The 20,304-nt window shown below is 54.6% G+C and overlaps 2 protein-coding genes across 5 annotated transcripts in view; both read right to left on the bottom strand.

Annotated features, from left to right (window-relative positions):
• Positions 1 to 1,818, bottom strand: part of CRADD (CASP2 and RIPK1 domain containing adaptor with death domain) — a 74,900-nt gene extending 73,082 nt beyond the window's left edge. For 2 of the 4 annotated variants that reach the window (XM_065742713.1, XM_065742716.1), the window contains exon 1: positions 1,678 to 1,818. The gene's annotated coding sequence lies outside the window, so the exon portion shown is untranslated. Of the gene's footprint in view, positions 1 to 1,233; positions 1,338 to 1,434; positions 1,503 to 1,677 lie in introns of those variants that run through there. The other 2 variants (XM_065742714.1, XM_065742715.1) reach the window with 2 other exon arrangements.
• Positions 1,819 to 10,823: 9,005 nt separating this feature from the next.
• SOCS2 (suppressor of cytokine signaling 2) lies at positions 10,824 to 14,094 on the bottom strand. Its single transcript, XM_065742711.1, has 3 exons — positions 13,761 to 14,094; positions 12,866 to 13,094; positions 10,824 to 12,266 (listed from the first exon to the last, which is right to left on the bottom strand). The coding sequence occupies exons 2-3, from the start codon at positions 13,017 to 13,019 to the stop codon at positions 11,818 to 11,820; spliced, it is 603 nt and encodes a 200-aa protein (XP_065598783.1). The 5' UTR covers positions 13,020 to 13,094; positions 13,761 to 14,094; the 3' UTR covers positions 10,824 to 11,817.
• Positions 14,095 to 20,304: the final 6,210 nt, after the last annotated feature.

Below are 20,304 nucleotides of genomic sequence, written 5' to 3'. Positions count from 1 at the left end.
TATAAACGGCAATTAGACAAAGCACAAGAGCCAAAAGGGAGGGACCGGAAAACCCCACCTGCTACACCCTCTGGCAAAGCAGCTTTTTGAAAACACTTTTCCTAGGCGCTGAATGCAGCGCTGGATGGCACTGGGCCAGAAGGTCACCCTGAATGTTGAGGTGCCCACCTTCTGCCTTGGGCCAGCTCAGAGCTGAGCAGCAGCTCTCTTGGCACTCGTTCTTGACAAGGCCTGGTTTGGTGGGTACAGCCCAAACACTGAACCCAAACACGGAGTGTGGCGATGGTGAGATCCAGAAGGCAGACAAACAGCGTCTGGCGTTAGGATGCTCATTTGGGACGGGTGAAACTCAACATTCTGGTCTCTAGATGCTTATTTGGGAGCAGCCCAAGAGACAAAAGCAGATCCCCAAATTCCCCACTGACCTGCGAGCTCATGACTTAACTGCAGAGCCTAAACCAGGCACCCAACCCCATCTCTGAACCCAGGCAGAAAGCTCTTCCTCATGCCACAGAATCCTTCTGCCTCCCCTTGAATACAGGCATTAGCAGCCCCATGGGCCTCCCCCACCCGCTGAACAAAGGAAACAGAGGCCTCCAGTCACCACAGACACGTGCCCCGTTCCTTGTCCTCATGACCAAGCTGATCAATGCTTCCACAAAACAAACCCCTTTTCAAACCATTTGTTTGCATTTTTGTGTGCTGGGAAATGATGACTGGATTATGAACGTGCAGTGGGGGTGTCTGCCGAAGGACTGCCTGGCCAAGGACTTATGGGTGAGCACAGCAGAGGCTTCACAGCCTGCAGGGCCACTCGCCACCGAAGTCAGCAGCCCAGTGACTGCCAGGATGGTGCTTATTGATATTTAGGGTCTCTTTGAGGATTAAAGCGTTTATTTAGGGGTGTTTACCACGTCTGATTGAGGACTGGGCAGACAGATATGAAGGCACGATCAGGATTCTGGTGCAGACAAGCACAGGGCCAAAGTTTAATGCAACAGGGAAACAGCTTCGATTAATTTTAACTAGTCCGTATCTAGAGGTCCACGGTGAGCTGTAAAGTAAACTTTCCCAGTGAGACTGCTGCTGAAGGGAAAACAAATAGACGCGACTCCAGTTTAGCCGCAGGACGGCACGGCTCAGCCCTTCCCAGACACTCCTAAACGTGCGCCTTTCCACTGCACAGCCAAACTTCAGGAACCGCACCTCCACATCCCACCATCCCTGACTCACCCCCACACCCGCGGGCACGGCTTTGGGCTTTCCCGGACCTACGCGAATCATCCACGGAGGGAGACGAACCTCCCGGTCACAAAACGCACATTGCCCCGGTCCTTCCCGTCAGAGGTCGGCGTTTCCCAGCACCAAACGCGCTCCCTCCGTCGGCTCGCGGCTCACCCGCCCCCGGCCCCGTTCTCCCCCGGCCCCACGCACTGGGCTTTCGCACGCGGCGGAGCGCCGAGCCCGGCGGGCAGCGCACGGCCCCGTCCTGCCCCGCTCCGTTCCGGGGGCGGCGTCGCGGTAGCACACACCGCGGGCCCCGGCCCGCCCCCGCCGAGCGCCCCGCAGCCGGCTCGGCCGCTCTTCTGCCCCCGCAGCCGGCGGCCCGAGCCGCGGAGCGGGCCGGGAGCGGACAGCGCGGCGCCGGGGAGCCCTCCGCCCGCTCCCCGTACTTACAGAGGGAAACGGGGAACTACGCGCGGAGCCGGCGCGGGGAGCACCATCTTTGTTGAGGGCTCCGCCGGAAGCCGCGGGCCGCCCAGGGGAGCGCCGCCACCGGCTCCGCTGACGGCGGGGGCGGGGGGTGCCGCCATGTCACTTGTGGGCAGCGGGGGCGGCGCGGCGGGGGGCGGCTCCGTGCCGGAGCGGGGCGGGGGAGCGGCGGTGCCGGCTCCCGAGGCGGGGCGGGGAGCGGCCCGGCTCCGTTCTGAGCGGCCCGCGGCGAGGAGCGGTCGCGCGCGGGAGCCCGATCCCTCTCCCCCGCCCTCTCTGCCGCAGAGAGGGTGGGGGGGCTGGTGCGGGCGCAGGGTGCGCGTCGTGGGTACGCGTGCGGCGGTTGTGTGGCTGGAAACAATACTTTGGGTCGCTGGGCGTACGTGTCGGTGTGGGCTTGTGGGCAGGTGCTACATTCGACGCAAGGGGCTGAAACTGCTTTCAGTGGAACACTGGTAGGCGATGCTGTGTGTGGGCACGTCCGTTAAAGCACGGTGAGTGCTTTGTCTCGGGCGCACCTCAGCCTTCTAGGAACAGGGGCGGGACGGCTTCCATGCGCGGTGCAAAGCGCACGGGGAGGCACCGTGAGCCGCCGTGACGGAGCCGACTGCCCTGCAGCCGCAGCACGGCCGTCACGACTCTGCGTCACGGGCCGTTTGTAGTGCTGCGCTGCGAAAACACATCTGTAAGCGATTCTGAGTGGCACCGGGGAGCGGAGATATGGCACCGTCGATGTGTAAGATCATCCCTCGCGCGGAGCCGTGTGACTGCTGAAAGTTTCCTTTCTTAACTTCCTGTGCCTCCGCTTGCCAATGTTTGCTTTGCTTTGCTTTGTTTTTCGGTTCTAGTCACCGTGGAAGGAACTGTGTTGTGTTTAGGACCGGAGGGACCGGACCTGGGGACTTCCAGTACCAGCCCGCTGCCGTGCTGGAGGCTGCTTTCAGTGCACACAATGCGCCCACGTCTCAGCTCGGAAAAGGAGCACAAGCAGTTCATTAGACAGCTTGCATTCTTTCTGCCAGTTGAGGCAATTGTGATTATTTATTTTATACTGTCCAAGAATATCTTAGAAAGTTAGCAAAACATATGGATGTGTGCAGAGCAACTCCGGTTCCCTCTCTAATAAATAGCAGCAGCCCGGTCGTCTTTAGCACAGCCAGCGCTGGTCACGTCGCTGCTTACAGCCTCAACATGCAAAGAAGGAGAGCGGTGGGAGAAAGGAGATAAGCCTCAGAAGGAAGAGGGGAAGAGCGGAGGTCCAGGTTTGATTAAAGGGAAAATCTGGAGTTTCCTTTTCTTTCCACTGGTTTGTAAGTGGTGCCGTAAATTCACCAGTGGAAGTTGAGTGTGCTACGAGTTGTTCAGGTCTGTCGGCAGTGACACGAATGGGGCAATGATTGTGCTCCGTGCTCATCCTGCTGCCGCAGAATAGCATGGGGTGGGAAGTCCTCACACTTAGCAATTCTGCTTGGTTTCGGCTGTGTGGTTCTTCCAGGTCTGGAAGGTCCAACTTCACCAAAACTGTGCAACAGTTACGTTCCATCCCAGTTTTAGGGGAAAAAAGCACCACATGATCCAGTTTGGGGACAGCTCCGTTCCCTGCTGCCTGCTCAGGTCTGAATGCTAACCCTGGTTATACACATAGATCAAAACAGTATTACCCAGTCCATGTAGGTCAGTGCACTGTGGTCAATCCCACATAGGACATTTAGGACATTTGACCTAAAACCTTGCTCACTGTGTTCTGTGGGATGGGGAATCACCACTGGTTGTCAGGCCATGCTACTGAGGACTGCTGAGATCAGGGCAGCAAGTCCAACTCCATGGGAGCCAAGTCCAACTCTATGGGAACCAAGCTACACAGCATCTCTTCTGATAGCTCCATTCCCTTTTACATGTGTTCTATTGCAGATCAGGATGCCAGATTTTTACATGTACCGTACGCATTTTTTTAAATCCCAGATCTTTTTAGAAGCTCTACAAGTATCATAAGTCTATTAAAAAAAAAAGCTCTTGAAAGGATCCTCTCTGCTAATTAGAGCTGAGCTCCATCCTAACATGGGTGTATTTTCTTTGTTTTCTACATACTAATTTGTTTCTGCTGATAACGAGAGCCAAACTGTGTTTTTAAAACTCGTGCAACCAGATTTAATCTATTAGGACTATGCTGTTTTCAATTGTCTGTAGGACAGCATTCCAACTTTAGGGACAAAAGAAAAGAAATATGAGCCTCAAGATTTGTTTATTAAAAACATATCTAATTGGTTAAATTTCTCACAAAACCTCCAAAATGAAAATGGAAAAAAGAAACATATATTGTAGAGCTGCCTGTCATTTTTAGACAGATGAGCGCAGAAAACATTTCTGCTAAAACGGGAGCCAGGGTGGCCCAAATGCTGTGGCCTGAGGAGCAGATGAGGGTCCTGCAAGTGATCCCTTCCTCCCTGTCCTCAGCCTCCCCTTGCTGTGGTACCCTCGGCAAGCCTGGCTTTCTTTCGTGCCAACACCTAGTGCTGCTGCAAAGGCAGCTGGTGACAGGGAGGCTCTGAGGGCAGTGGGCAGCCCCGACAGTGCTATTCTCCCTGGCTGCGGGAGATTGTACCTGGTGGGGTGGGAGGGGGCCAGCCCCCATACTGCACACTGGGTTATCCTGCTGCTTCCTGAGTCCCCGTTACCCCCCACACACACCCCCAGTTATACGATAAGGGCTTGGAGTTAAGTGCACTTCAAAGAGAGCAAAGGGTATAAAACGTAGGTGACACGTCATCAATGTTCGCAGAAGTGTTGTTTTATTTAAAGGCATGGCCAGCGTGTAGGTAAAACACCGTCTCGAAGCATTAAACCCTTGGGTTTTGCAGTGACCCCGAAGCATCCATGCATTTGCATTTGTTTCAGTAATAAAAATAAGTAAATATTAACGGTGCTGTGAGGAATTGGTTCTTAGTGCTGTTTGCTTTGGTGCTGATGATCTCAGCCAAAACTCGTACGTAGAATAGTCCTAAGAAAAGGAGCAGGCATCGAATGTGAAACTGGCATGTTCATTCCAGAGAAAAAGAATCTCTGCAGCGAATTGTAATAAAAAACCTGCAATGCATATTTGCAAAATGTGACTCAGTATTTCTCCTACGAGGAATTTGCAGTCCATTTTCCTTAAGCATATGAATTAATGCTTTCCCCTGTTTTGTTTTGCAGTTTAATTTAAAGATGCTTTCATGAAAGAGCTGAAATACTGAAAGTCTTGAAATATTCCTGACTTTTGAAACTTTATTATTATTTTTTTAATGAGTAGCAACCATTTTACTGATGGGAAAGTAAAGAAATATCACCAATTAGCCTGGAAATTAAATACTGAGAAATAAGGAAACAGAATTTCAGATTCAGGTCTAAAACCTTATCCCAAAACAAACTGCTTTTGTTTCCATGTTCCAGAGTAGGACCTGACTGCCTAGCACTCCATACAGAGCACAGGATTTATTTAGGAGGAGAATAAGCAGTGATTTTTGTCATCTTCTTTTCCTTTCTCTGGCTTTGAGCTGCACAAACTCACATACAGTGCATCTCTTTTTAAAGACTCTTGCTTCCAGGTTAAGCTTTTCAGGAGCTGGTAATGATTCATGGAAAGTTTTTGCAGGTAGCCTAGCCGGAGCTTTGCTTATACTTCTTCCATATGTCCTGTTCTCCAATAAAAAATACCCTTCGATTCACAGTCCTCGGGCTTGATTTTGTTCTCTTGCAAAGTGAAACCTGTGTGGTTCGTGGCTGCAGGGGGCTGGCTCGGCAGCCTCAAGTGGGCACTGCATCTGCCAACGGGGGACTCAAAATGAAACAGATCATTTCCAGAAAGCTGCTATCTCCTTGCAGTGCTTCTCCCTGCAGCACTGAGCTCACAGAGGAGCTGCGATGCCCTGGCACTGTAATGGAGGCAGACAAGCCTCCCCTGCTTATTTTCTGCTCTCTGCGGAGCAAAGCAGCTGCTCGAGGAGATCACCATTGTTGTAGAGTAAATGCTAATTGAAAAATAAGGAATTTTTCACCCACGCTGAAAAACTACAAAATGTGAAGTCAATCTCCCGCCTTACAGATATGGAAACTGATGCTAGTAAGGGCTCGGTCACATTTAATATTGCTTTTCTGTAAAGAAAATGAGGCAGCAAAAAGTTCCATGAGCAACCACAGCTGAGCCACAGCTTCCTCTGCCTTGTGTCAGTGAGCAGCACGGTAGGTAAGAGGAAAGCAGCTCGTGGACATGTCACGGAGATGTCCAGAGGAACCCATCTGGTTGGGGCATTCCCACTGAGACGAGATGGGTGTGGGGACAGAAGCTGAGCTGAACGGGTCCTGTTTTGGGACCGCAGCATAAAGAGGCACAATTAAATTTTAACAAAGCATTTTGAAAAGTGAGGTTAGAGCTTTGAAATGTCCATCCCACAGCTGTTTCTAGTTTATTTCTTGTTGTTGAGCCCGATCTAAAGTCTGATAAATAATAACTCCAGGAAAGGAGAAAGAAGAATTTGCACAGGGCTTTAAATCTTTCCCACATTTACCGTTTCTCTGCCTTCACCATTTGTTAGCTGACAGAGCACCAAATCACAGTCCTCGGCTATGAAACATCAATTATGTAACAATTTGTCTGAAAACAAAAGGATTCACTTACATAAACCCTGCCTGCCAAAGAGAAATTAAGACAGGCACATTTAATTGGGGGATTTTTTCATGTATTTTGTTCTGTGCAGCACACAGCACGGAACTTGTCCTGAGTCCTATCCATTTGAACTCTTTCCTGGTAAGGCTTACTTCTTATGCTAGCTTAAGGAGCTTTTGCTCCTACAGTTTTTTCCTCTTTTGTTTCATAGAAAATAGTGATATCATTTTGACATTTCAGTTCCTGGGTAGTTTTAGTAGCTCCAACTGCGAGGAAAGCAACAACAACAAAAAAATCAAGAGTAACTAAAAAAAAAACCAAACAGGTGCAATCCTTCTTTCAGTGGGATTTGAGTAGAATGTAATCCACAGTTTATCATGGAGATTAAGCACCATAATTGCGGCACTATGTTTTTACATTCCCATAAGCTCTCTCGGAAGGACTGGCTACTTCCAACCCCTATAGACACCTGATGAATAAACACGGTTAATCCCACATCCCCTTGGCAACCCTGGGACCAGGATAGACTGGTTTTGCTGTAGGCTGATTTTTTTTTCCTGAAGTTCGGCTGTCTGGCAGACTTTGTGTATAGTTTACAGCTTTGTGTGGACATTTTTCCCCCCTCCCTCCACTCTGATGCTCCCCTGATGCACCTTTCCCATATTCCGGCAGCTGTGCTGCACCTGTGATCCTGCTGGGAATTGTGTGTGCACCTCCTGCGAGTGCCACCTCTCCCAGGAGCTGGCCGTCCTGTGTCCTTCCCTGCTGCCCCCGTCAGACTGAAGCCAGCTCTCCTCAGACACCATGCAGGTCATTCCCTCTGCAATGAGCAGAGCAGCTCTCACCGGCTCCCCGCGTGCTGTGCCTTACCGAGAATGCAGCTGCCCTCCGTCTTGAGGGTGTTTGGCACCGATGACCTTCCCAGCCCTGCTAACAGCGACTGCTGCCTTCTCACTTCTTTGGCTGATCTTCAGCCCTTTGTGGAAATTAGCCCATTTGAGCAATACTGTGGCAAACCGCCATGGCGTTGTAAAGTGAGCTCAGGTCTGAGTGATCTGAAGGGATGCGTCGGTGGAATGCTGTTTCCAGGCGTTCTAAGTCATGTTGAAGTTAGCACTGAGGAGGCAGTTTCCAGGGGCTGTGCTGGGGAGCTTGTCATCCCCAAAGCTTTTGTGCACAGCCCTAACTAGCTGCACCTTTTAAGTAACTTCCTAGTTATTCTGTTTGGAAATTTTATTTTTATCTACAAGTTTCCTGTATTTATGTAGTTGTTTATTTCCCCCTCCGACAGCTTCTTACAATTCCTGAGAACCAGTAATACAAGTTTCAGAACCCCTCGATCCGTTATTTCCCCCAGCAGTCAGTATGAAACCCAGATTTATTTCAATTGTAGCAGAGTCAGCAGAGGTTTTGTTTTACTTTATTTCAAATGACTGTCAGACACAACACCCACATCAGAAGGTATCTCTGCCTGTACCCATCGTGTGCGTTGAGTGAAGAAGAACAAAGCAATACGCTGCCCGACAAAGCGAAATTCCGTAGTTGTACCAGGAACACAAGGAAGAGCTCTTGAATAGAATACGTGAGTAAATAAAGCTTGTTGCTCTGCAACAAGGTCATTTCCCCAGAGAAACGGTTTTCTAAGACACAAGAGGTAACTAAGACGTACAGATTAATGCAGCTCCACAGCATTGTCCTTCCTATTGTGATTAGATTCTGTTTTTGTAAGGGGGTGAAATTTAGTGAGAGTTTTAGATTTCAGAACTCCACATCTTAGTTGCAAATTGTTCTGAGATTAAAAATAAACAACTCCCACCTCATATTCCAATGCACCATTCTCCTGCTCACCAATAATTATATATTGTTTATCTAGAACGCGGTTACATAAACTATAATTAGGACAATGCTGATGAGATCAGATGGAAATAAAATTAATTATAGTGCAATGAGTGCAGCTGTTTGGTTGTACTCCCACTCTGCCCACCTGTCTTGTACTGAACCATTTTCTGTCTCTGGTGCTAACACTGGCAGCAGAGAAATTCCCAAACAGCTGAAATGAAAGCATAGCTCACACTTACACTGGCGGTAGTGCTCATCTACATCCAGGCACAATTCTACTACTTTTGCCATCCATCTCGCAAAAAATAAAAATAAAAATAAAAATTAGGTTTTACAATTTACTTTTACAGTTGTGGGATTCTCAACTTTCATTTATTAAAGCAAAGGCATTTTCAGAAACTAACATTCCAGATACAGGATGAAAAATCTGGAGCCTCAAGACTGAGAGATGAAAAACGAGGGGAAAAGAAACGTATAATTAAAGTCCTCATGATGATTTTCCATCGACTCAGAGGGGTTAAATCTGTGAGATTGCCTTCACCAAATGCTCCCCGGTTGCAATTCAGGCTGGCATTTATCAGTTAGAAGTCATTTTGGGGACCTGAAGGGACAGCAATTAAAATAATACTAAATTCGAAAAGCAATGGATCTTTCTTTAGAACGTTTGGACAACATGATCATGCCTGAAAAATCAAGGGTTCTTCATGCAAGATTTTTTCACCTCTGAGATCTGAATCATGTTCTATCTTCATTTTTTTTTATTCCAGAGCAAGTCTTTCCCCTGCGCTGCACTAGGATGGTGCAGAGCTTGCAGCAAGCCAAGCGAAGTTTAGCTGTATGAGCGCAATGCATCAGCCCTAGGGCTGGCATCCTAATGAGGACAAGAGCTCTGCTCTCATACAAAGAGGACTAGTTCCCCCTCCAGTCTGTTCAAAATATTGTTCATTGCTTCCAGCACAGCACGGCTGCAGACCCTGCTCCCTCCTCACAGCAACCAACACGGAGGAGAGGAAGTACCTGTTGGGACGCTGCATGTTTCGCAACATGTTTGTGCAGCACGGGAAACTCCGCCGCTTAATTACAACCATCGCCACCTTTCCCCCTCTTCACCTCAGTGCCCTCAGCCCATGCTCTTCGCAGAGCGGTGCTGAACGCCCCAGGGCTGCACAGCCTCTGCCCCTCTCACCCCTCAGCCTGGCAGCGTTAGGAAGGGCAGGGCCCAGCAGGCCTCCGCAGCTGGCAGCAGGCCGTGGGCCATTCCAGCTGCCCCCCGCTGACCCCCACACTCCATCAGCCTCTCTCAGCGGTGCTGCTCTCCGTTTCACATCGCTAAGCCAGGGGCTGTCTGGAGGGAACCCGTTTTAAAGTCACTGAGTGCACCATGCTCACACCGAGCCCCCCCAGCACCACGGTGGGTGCCATGTTGGCAGTGCGTGCCCAGGAATGGGCAGTGAGCATGGCGGTGGGCCAGGGCATCCCCTCACGCCGACAGCAGCTGCTTATTCCATGCAGCAGCCACCTCATCTCTGGGTTAGCTCAAGGCAAGAGCTGTAAGAACACACATCTGCTGGAATGAAAAGTGTTCCTGCTGACCACAAGAGTTGCTTTCTCGTGCCAAGGTGGCACGTGCCAGTCAGCTAGATGATGAGAACAGGGCAGCCAGGTCGCAGTGATACGTCCCCACAATGGCACAGTTCTGCTGGGGTGGGACATGGAGGGTGGAAACCTTCCAGCGCTGCTGCATCTTGGCAGAGTATGGGGAAAAAAATTACGTAACAAAAGCTTTTGTTTTGTTTTCCAGGAGAAGACTGCCCCCAGCCCATCTCTGCGTGAAATTCGGGCAGAGAGAGTGCAAGCTGAGGAGAAGTGAGGGAGAGAAGTCACCTTTCCACAGAGGGAACAACAGCACGCCAAGCACTCGCTGTACTCAGGGAACATGTCTTCCCATGCCCATGATCGTGGCAGCAGCAGTGCCCAGCACGAGAAGTGCATTGCAATGGGCTAGTCCATTCCCCCTAGTTATTCAGTTAAGCTCAGGCTCAGTAGCACTGCAGAGCAGCTAAGACACGGGGAAAACAAAGTTGTTTTCTGTTGTTTCTATTTCAGCCTGGGCAGGGCTAGACTGCAGCAAGTCTTGACAACTCTCCTTGTTCAAACACAAGTCTATTTGCTTTAATTAAGGTGAGCTAGGAAAAGAGTTAAAACTTTGAAACTGTTAATGAAAATACATCTATGCTCGGGTTTCCCTCGTCGCTGCTCCCATATTACTCCCAAATTGGAATATTTCTTCTGTTAAATGCTTTACATTTAGAAAGAGGAAGGGGTACTGAGGGTCTCAGCCCCATCTTCCCATTTGGAGGAGTGCTGTAATGCACAAAGCAAAGTCCTATGCTAATATTCAACTTAATTACCTACGGGAATTAATTAGCTACGGGAATTCAGCAGGCAGCTTATAAGGCACTAATCTGAACACCAGCCAGCTGTACCTGTGAGCAGCACCACAAAGGCAAAGTGAGGGTACTCACCATCACCGATACATGTCCCCTTATGTTGGTATTGGGAAATGCTACGGGTTCTTAGCGTCACTCTTTCCTGAAGAGTAGCAAATCCATGCATACAGAGATGGAGATAGGTGTGCAATCTGATTGATTTTATTGAGTAATAGACTGAGAGCTACAATTGTGAATTAGAAGAAAAAAACAAAACAAAACAAAACCACAAAAACCATTCCCCTCAAAAAAAAATCCAAATTTCCCCATATTTTGGGAAACAAGCTGAAGAAAACATTCTACACTGTAGAAGACAGCTGTATCTGCTGATATCCATGTTCTGACATCGGAACTGAGCGGCTGCAGCTCTGCAGCGTGGAGTCCTAAAGCCTCAACCAAAAGAGGCTTAATAGTAACAACATGGATATATCACCACCGGGAAGATGTTAACATGTTAACAAAGATTCTGGGATACCAATCTGGTATAATCAGCAACATACTGGGTTCCTATGAAAGATGTGGCATTGCTCCTTAACATCAGCTTTTAGAGAACTTTGAAAAACAATGTTTGAAACTGCTTACAGTATTCCTTTCCTTGCAGAAAAGCACAAAAATCAGAGTTCAATAAAAACTGAACAGATGATCACTCTTTTGACTGGATTTGATTAGTTGCATAACTTTGGCAAGATTATCACAGTGTGATCCAGTTAAGCTTTCAGGATTGTACGAACACTGGCACCACATGAATCTCGGAATCAGACAGCTGAGCTACTCGTGCACTCCTGCACATCTCCGACACTCTGCAGCCTCTCCCTGTCCCGCTCAGTCAGCGTCCTGTCGTTACTGCAGTATGTAATGCCACTGACAAAGCAATGCCATGCAGACAGCCTCCTGGCTCCACTCCCCCCACAGGGACAGCGTGTCACCTTGTCCAACCCCAGGGATGCAAGCGGGGATAATTCTACATAAAGTCTCCCTTTGTGGCATCTGAAATAAAAACCTTTCCCCCAGAACTGCCACTGTTTTGATAGTGAATTCCACGCTGAGTTGTACAACTGGTTACTCAGTTCTTTGGCTGATTTTAAGAATTGCATTTAAAAGTTATTCTACGTTAGAGGCATTTAGAAAAGACATTTATACCTGGTACCGGTACTCTTTCAAGTACTCTTTTAGCCTTGTTGGCAACGGCAGCTCCCAGATCTGGTTCGTACATTTGTTTATAGTTATTCTGCAGCGGTGTTGCAGAGACGGGGCTGACGTGTACAGGGGTTTGTTCAAGTAGAGGTGGACTGTCCCGTTCGAAGGCGTTTCGGTTCTGTCCTTGCACATCAGAACATAGTACTCGATCAAGTGCACGACGCTGTTGAACTGCTTGAGCCTCGATCTGACGCAGGTGATGGAGTCCAGCCTGAACTTGCCGTCCTGGTACTCGATGCGCAGGTTGGTCGGTCCTGCCGAGGTTTTGACCGAGATGGTCAGCAGATACTCGGCATGTGAACTGTCCCTAACCAAAAAAGTCCCTTCAGGGGCATCCTGCAACCTCTCCTTGGCTTCGGCAACGCTCATGTTGCCCCAGTACCACCCTGGTAAAGGAGGGGAGAAAGTGGAGGTTGATTTGCTGCCGGCTGTCTGTTTAACAGCCTGCTCCCCGCCCGACAGATCTGCGCTAACCCGCTTCTCGCGCCGCTTGCAAGCTGGAGTCCCGCGGGCATCGTAAAGTTTTATTTGACATAGAAAATAATTTGCCTCGCGACGCATTTCCTTTTATCGCGCCCCTCCGGCCGGGGGCTGTTCCCGGGCGGCGCGCACACGGCCCCCCGCGCCCCCACCCGCGCCCCGTGGGGTCGCTCCACGCGGCGACACGAGGGGATGGCCCCGGACCGCGCGGCCGCGCCGCCCGAGCGGCTCCTCCCGAGCACAGAGGGGCGGCAGGGCGGCTCGGCGGGGCGCTGCCAGCCCTCACCGCGCACCCCTCGGGGCGGCGGGCACGGCTCCGGGGATGCCGCCTCCTCCCGCTCCCCGCCGCCGGCACCGCCCGGCGATCCGGGCTCCCGCCGGGGCGCGGCGCTGCCCTCGCTTTCGCTTCGGGCGCTCGGAGACGCCGTCGCGGGGCCGCCGCCTCCGAGCAGCGCCCCGCGCCCACCCGCCGGCCCCGCCGCGCACCCCTCTCCGCCCCGCTTACCTGCGCGCCGCAGCTCGTCCATGGCCGCCGCCAGCTGAGCCGCCTCCCGGCACTCCTCTACGGCGGGCGCGGCCGCCTCCGCCGCCCCGGGGCGCCCCCAGCGCGCCCCGGCGCCCCCCGCGCTCTGCAGGGACTCGGCGGAGCGCAGGGTCATGGGGGGCGGCGGCGGGTCGGGGGCTTCAGCGCCGCGCCGGGGGCATGGCCCCGGCCCCGCGGCCGCCGCCGCCGCCTGCGAGAGGAGAGAAGCGCGGTTATAGCGGCGGCCCCGCGGGAGGCGCTCCCGGCACGGCTACGCGCGGCGCTTCGGGACCGCCTCGCGTTCATAGAGGCGCCCGGGGAGAGCGGGGTCCCGGCCTCGGGGCGAGGCGACGCCGCGCACGGTGCGACCTCGAGGAACGGGGCCGGGAGCGGCGCGGGGCAGAGCTCGGCGGCCGCCGAACACGCGAGTCGCGGCGCGCCGGGGGCGGGACGCGGAGCTTTCCCCGCTCCATTAAATTCAGATATCGGAAAAGAAAAAAAAAAAAATCATCTTCCCGCCCGCACGCTCGCCCGGCTGCGGGGACGGGAAAGCCGCGAGCGGCCGCCGTCCCGCTGTCACCCCGCGGCCGAACCGGGGCCGGGCGGTGCCGGCGGGGGCTGCAGGGCAGAGCGCGGTGCCTCCGTCCCTCCCTCCCTCCGCACGGCCCCGTGGCGGAGCTCCGAAAGTTTCCCCGGAGCCAACTTCATGGCGCCCGGCACTCGCAGGTGTCGCGGGGCCGCGGGCGCAGGTGGGAACCTCGGGAAGGAGACGCGAAGGGGACGGCGCGCTCGCGAGCCCCCCCCTCCACCCCCCACCCCGCGCCCGCTGTCGAGGAAACGCGCGGCCCCGCGGCGGGCGCTCGCGGTCGGCACTCACCCGGGCTCGGCGGGACGGGGCCGCGCGCGGGCGGGGCGCGGCTCTCGCTCGGCTCCCGGCGGCGTCAGGGGGCCGGCGGCATGGCGGGACGCGGCGGTGCGGGCACACGGCGGAGCGCGCTCCCTCCCGCAGCCAGACGGACGCAGACAGAGAGGCGGGCGGCTGCCGCCGCGAGAGGAGGAGGAGGAGGAGGAGGAGGAGGAAGAGGAGGAGGATCGCGCTCCGGGGGAAGCACCCCCCGCCCGCCCCCTTCCCCGGGAGCGGGCAGGAGCGAGCGCTCCGCGCGCCTTTGATGAAGAGGCGCGGGCATCCTCCCCCCGCCCGGCTCCATACAAAGGCCGCTTTCCAGGAACTTTCCAGGAACCGCATCATGTGACAGGACCCGCTCCGAGCCGCACCGCTCCCGGGCCGCGCCGCTCCGCCGCACCGCCGCGCAATCCCCTGTCCGCACGGGCCGCCGCCCCGCACCGCCCCGCGCGGGACGCGCCGGAGCCGCGAGGCCGCCGCCGCAGGTCAGCGCCCTCCTGGGACCGAGGGGGGGAGGGCGGCGGGAGCCCCGCGGCCGCGGCACCTGAACGCGAGGGGGGGGGGTGGGGGGGGCGCGGCCTCGGGGCAGGGAGCGCCCGGAGTGGGGGGGGCGGGGGGCGCGGTGCGGGCGCGGCGCCGCGGAGCGGAGCGGCCGCGCGGTGCGGGGTGCGGGGGGGGGTCTGACGGGGAAACAAAGGGAAACAAAGCGACGGCGGCCGCGGCCGTGCCGGGCTCGCCACAGGCAAAGGGTCGGGATCGCCGTCAAATTAACGGCGGAGTCTGGAAGGAGATATTTTTCGGGTCTGAAAGCGGAAAGAATCGGGGTTGCGTTGCGCCGTTCGGTTTGCTCTAGGCCGGTATCAATCGCCGCAAAATCCGCTCTAAAAATCGGGCTTGGAGGAGGGGTGCGGGGGGGGGGGGTGCGGGGGACCCTTTGTCGGCGGAACGCCGCGCAGAGCGGTGCGGAGCGACGCGGGACGGCCCCGTCGGTGTGCGGGGGCTCCGCTGGGCCCCGCACGGGGTCCGTGCCGTCACTGCGCCGGGATCGGAGCTCCGGGACCTGGGGCACCGCTCCGAGCCGTTCCGGAGTTTTAAAAGCGGTTCCGCGCGAGAGAGGAGCGCTGGGGTTAATCATTCCCCCTTTAAAAAAAAAAAAAAGAAAAAAAAGAAAAAAAAAAGCCATAAGTGTCGCGTTTGGTAATTAAACCGATTCGCGTGGAAAAAAATAATCTTGTCTGTTAAGCGAGGCGGTCGGCGTGGCTCCGTGTGCGGGCGGTGTGCGGGCGCTTCGCTTGTCGGGCTTTTGGGAAATGGGGCCGAAGGCGCTGCCCGCAGAGCGGGGCTCCGTGCGGCCGTCGGTTCCCCGCTTCGGCCGTGCTCCGAGCCGTGCCCCGCGGTTGGGTGCGGGGGGCAGGCAGGAGCGGGGTGGGGGGGCAGCCTGCCCGGATTCCGACTTGCTTCCTCACGTCGGCTTCACTACGTCCAGAAAATTACATTCAGAAAACAAAAAAGGAACGCTTCTCCGTTTTTCTTGCTAAATTAATGCCCTGTACGCAGGCACAGAGCTTTTGCTCGCAAAAAATACATTATTTGGCTACGAGATATATTTCGCAGTGATGCGTACGTTGCGACGATGCCTGTTTTGCTGCGCTATCTGTATTATTATGGCACTGCGGTTGGAGCTCTCCCCTTTCCCGTTCAGCAGCTCCCCGCGGGGCAGTGCCGCGCATCTCGCCCCGAGCCAGCGCTGTGCCGCTCCGCTTTGCTGCGCTTCCGTGCCCCCGCGTTATTTGTCGGTGGCATTTTGAGGAGGAGCGCATCTCGGCGCTCCCTTCGCCTCCGCCGCCGCTCGGAGCCGTGCGTGTCCGCTCTCGGAGCGCGGAGGGGAGCGCCGTGATTCATGCGCCGGGTGTGGAACGAGAACGGCGGAATGCGGTGAACGGGCGTTGCTGCCGGCTCCGGCCTTTGTTACGGGAAAAGCTGCGATAAAAGTGCGGCGGGGGCTTTTCTGAACGGGGTCCCGTTCAACTTTCCACGGGAAGTCAAGAGCAGCGCTGAACGTCCGACTCTGTGACGGGAGCGCGGCGTTCCCGCTCGGAGCAGAGCGGAGCGGTGCGGGGACACTCGGTGGGACCCCCCGGGCGGGGCGGGGGTCCGGAGGGACCTCGGGCTCCGCTCCTCGCAGTCCCCCCACCCCCATCCGTCCTCGGGGTGAGGCTCCCTCACGGTCATAGGGAGGAAAAAACGATTCGGTGGTGGAAGAAAAGGTGATTAAATTAAATTACTTTGGGGATTATGGGCCACATGCGGTGTATTAAAGTGCTTTAAGCTACTTTGTAGCTTCTTTGGCATTAGGGCGTTTAATGCGGGCTCAGTCGATCTGCCCGGGTGCTTTGCCGGGTGAGAGAGTGTGGAGCGGGAGAGAAAAAGGAGACGGGAGCAGAACGGAGAGCTCGAGCTCTAGGAACTTTGCTTTGCTCCACGTAAACAAAATCCGGCTTTCATTGGCCGTGTTATAAACAATAATTTTTTCTAATCGGGATCACTGATACGAAAGGAAAATGACCGTCTGTAAGCAGGGATCTGAAGTGGGTAATGCCGCCCAGACAGAGTGCTCTGCTTATTGCCGATGGGGCTCGGGGACAGACGCCGCCAGATCCCGGGGTGCGGTGCCCGACCAGGACGAGGGCACAAACGTCGGAGGTTTGAGGCTGAGGAAGGAGAAACCCGATTCCTTTCCCAGATCCTTTCCCCCGTGCACGAGCAGTTCGGTCGGGGCAGTGCGTCGGCCGTCGGCAGACCGAGGTTCAGATCCTCAGAGAGAGCAGCAGCGTGGGGAGCTCTTGGAATCACGGCAGCGCGAGTCACGTTTCTCACTTGGTTCTGGATGTACCCAGAGGGAAAGGGGGGGAGGGGGCGGCGTTGGCGGGGAGAACGAGATGGGGGGGTTCCCTTCTTATTTTTCCTTAAGGCAAATATCTCTTTCATGTTCGAGGGACGAGGTAGCAGTTGTCTGTTGCTAGAAACGCTTCTCACTTTGTTCCTGAAAAGTGCCAGATGCACTGGAGAGCTCGCACAGCTTTATTTATGTAATGTCACGAGGAGGGGGGGGGGGTGCTCCAGCCCTGGTGCAGCCGCTTTGGCTACATTTGCCGTGCTGTGCTGCAAAGGCTGTGTGCTGATTTATCCCAGTGGCAGAACAGAGGGGCCTCTCCTTGCTGTTGCATCCCTGCTCCCTGAGGATGCTGAGAAGAAAGCCCACTGCCCGCGATACGCCCTGTGCTCGGCTAAACCTGCATTAGCCGAAGGGCTGGGGGCTGTGCATCCCGTGTTGGGGGATTGGCCATGTGCTGCTGGGCTTATAAAGACGGCAGCAGGAGCTCCCTGCTCTGCCACTGCCCATCCCCAGGCACAGGGATGGGAGCACAGAGCCCTCACTGCAAGCGAATGGGGGTGAGTTAGTGGGGTGCACCTCATGGGCAGAGGCTGGGGAAGTTCCCGCCCTGCAGGCAGGTTTGCTTCTGTTACACAGAGTTCCTAAAACATAATAAATTGAGCTGAGAAAAAAAGCGTTACCCTAAGTGGGACCACGCTGCTCTTCCCGGCTGCCCAAGGAACAGAATGTTTTGATGAAATCAGTGATGATGTATACCGAACAATTTTACTCTTAACCAGCTGCCACCTTATTTCCTGTCGTGTTGATCTATTCAGACACAAACACTTTCTCTTCCTTAAGAATGTACATTTGCTAGAAGAGAATCATCAAAAAACTCAGTGAATAATTTCTATGAATCAGCGATGTCCTAAGAGAAAGCAGCACTCGGAATTGGAAAGCAAACCGTACAGAGATAGATCTGGGAGGGCTGCAATGCTGTCCCGTTGGTTTCCCCTCAAAGCACCGGTCCTCCTGCCCATGCCACACGCACAGCCCACGGTAGGCACAGAGCTCAGCCCCCTGGGAATGGGCATTGGGACCCTTTGCCCTCTCCCCGTGTGCCCCCTCCTCTGTAGAAACTGCTGATGGCATCCAGAGGCCTCTGTCATACCGAGTGAAATTCACACACTCTCGGGAGCTTTAATTAGAACCATGCTGCTGCATGCAGTGCTTCCAAAGCTTCTCCAATTTATTATTTATGAATAAAAGCAAAGACAAAACAACATGAGAATATTTTGGCTTTTCTAGCTAGGGAAAAGTGTTACGTGGTGACGCAGGGAAATAAGCATAAAAAATAATATTAAAGAGAACTTCCACGGCAGCGCCCACCTGGTGCTGTGTGGGGCTGCTTTGTGCGTAGAGCCCCGGTCACTGCCATCACATGGAGGTGCCATGTCCACGGCTGGGAGGGGGCAAACACATCACAGAGGTACGGGGGGGTGCAGCGGGAGATACTGCTGCTCTGGCAGCATTTTCTTCGCTGTCAGCCTCCCTTTCATCAGCACGGCACAAAAAGAGTGCCGCAAGCCCCGCGTTGACAGCGGTCATTTAAACTGCTGCGGTGGGACCGTAGCAGTCAGACTGCAGCGGACGGTGCTGTGGCTGTGCTGCGTGTCCCGCTCGTTTGCTGGCTGAGAGGTGTGCACGCAGCCGCGTACCCCCAGCTCCGCCCGGTCAATTTGCGCCCTTTGAAGTTCGGGTGTTTGTTGATACATGCAGCCCCGGCTTTGCTTCCTAAAAGCCGCCCAGATAGCGGCTGGGAGTGCTGCGCAGGGCTGCGTTCCCTCCCGGCCGCTGCCAGAAACAACACGGCCGCTCTGCGCAAGGAGCGCGGGACGGGACGGTGCCTGCGCCGAGAGAGGCGGCCCGGGCAGCACGGCTGCCTTCCCCCCGTGGGCAGGCGGCTCTCCGGAGTACAGAGCCTTGGTTGGTAGAGGCAGCCCTGAAACTAATAGGGAAACTTAAAATAGGTGCGGCCGTGGCTATCTCCGATGGAGAGGGCTCAGAGCGCAAAGTGAAACGGGGATGCAGCAGAAACTGGGTTACGTGGCTCTGAGTAAATGCTCTCCTGTCAGAGCAGGATTTATTTTACATCACTGCTCTAGTTCTTGTCCTGAGGATGTTTAACTCACCCGGAGCTGTTTGGCCTCCGGGATGGATTCCTACAATTACGTGTTCATGATTGCGAGCACTGCCATGGGAAGCAGCAGGCGGATATCATTTTGGGAGTGCTGGGAGGCATGGAGGGAGCTGGAGAGCCTTCTCCTGGGCTTCAGCCACTGCTGCACTTGGGAGGGAGGCTGCAGCACACTTCAGGCCTGACGTGCTGCTGCATTCAGCAGCTTGAGTAACAAGGCATCGGGTGGCTATTGCTGCATCGCTGTGATTTTAAACTTCTTCCACGTAGTGACAACGTGCAGCCTGGGGCTGTGTGCAGTGCTCACCTCAGACATGTTCTCACACAGCTCACAGCAGGCAATGAACGCAGCCTGCCCGAGGCCCCGTGGCTGGAGGCCTCCAGGGCTGGGCACAGCCTCCCACACGCTGCCCAAGCTCAGTGACCTGCCCAGCACCCACCCAGGATGCTCGGGGCAACTCGGTCCCACGCTGCAGTGCGGAGCCTGAGGACTGCTGGCTGCGGGAGCCCCGGCTGGGACAAACCATGTCCAAGGCCAGACCGAGGGCATCGATCTCAGCCGCCTGCCCACAGCCCCGTGCCAGATGTGGCTCGAAGTCCTCAGATGCCCTCTGCTGCCATGGACAAGAATTAACAGACGGCTCCATGCAACCGGGTTCAGATCTGCTGAAGTTTGCTATTATCTCAGCTTTTGTACATGGATGGGGGAGGGGAAATAATATCTGGGATTATTACAAAACACGCAGAGCTTTTTAAAAAGTGTTAAGTCTGGGGCTGGGTCCCTTCTGACCGTGAATGCCATTGTCCCGTATTTCAAAATGTTAACACTATTTTTAGCTTTCTCTTCAGAGCTCCCTCCCCTGATAGCTTATCCCTCCGGGTACAGAGTTTGGCCCAGCGAGCCGCCCAGGGCACGGCACACTTTGCCCCAGCATTTTGGGCCCCATTGTGCCTGATGGAACCAACTCTGCTGTTGTGGCTGGGCTCTGCTCAGGGCAGGCACCACGGGACGCATTCCCCTGCCCGATGTCCCCCTGTGTCACACAAGCTGGTGTGCGGGGCTCTGCATCTGAAGTGGTTCGGGTGGCACCTATGTCCCACACTTGTGTGTCAGGGCAGGTCTGTGTGCAGGAATACACGCAGCAGCCCTATGGTTGAACACAACAGATCCTGGAGGGGTTCCCTTGGCAAGCTTTGTGAATTGAGCAGCTTCACTGTGCCTGAGCTTTCACCGTGCCTGAGCTTTTGCTGTTTCTCACAGCAGCTTCTGTGAGGAAAAGCCAACCGAACCTCCCCACCCAAGTTCTCAGCCTGGTCCCTAATGGAGGGGACCAAGGTGGGCTGTGTCCCCTCTCTGCACAGTGCCAAAGCTACCTCATGTCCTGGGGGCAGCTGCTCGCTGGGATGGGATATACTTTCCCTGCCATCCTCCTCTTTTAGCCACA

Source organism: Cyrtonyx montezumae, unplaced genomic scaffold, assembly GCF_038088225.1.
Source record: "Cyrtonyx montezumae isolate F1298 unplaced genomic scaffold, pur_monq_1.0 scaffold_3, whole genome shotgun sequence".
Lineage (NCBI taxonomy): Eukaryota > Metazoa > Chordata > Aves > Galliformes > Odontophoridae > Cyrtonyx > Cyrtonyx montezumae.
The sequence above is the reverse complement of the archived record's forward strand: the minus strand, read 5'-3'. Positions and strand labels throughout refer to the sequence as shown.

What these genes read in the sequence shown, in the direction of transcription:
- SOCS2 (XM_065742711.1), bottom strand. Translation starts at nt 13,019, where the DNA reads ATGACCCTGCGCTCCGCCGAGTCCCTGCAGAGCGCGGGGGGCGCCGGG. An exon ending in GGACGAGCTGCGGCGCGCAG is followed by an intron (nt 12,267 to 12,865) that starts GTAAGCGGGGCG and finishes CTCCTTTACCAG; the next exon opens with GGTGGTACTGGGGCAACATG.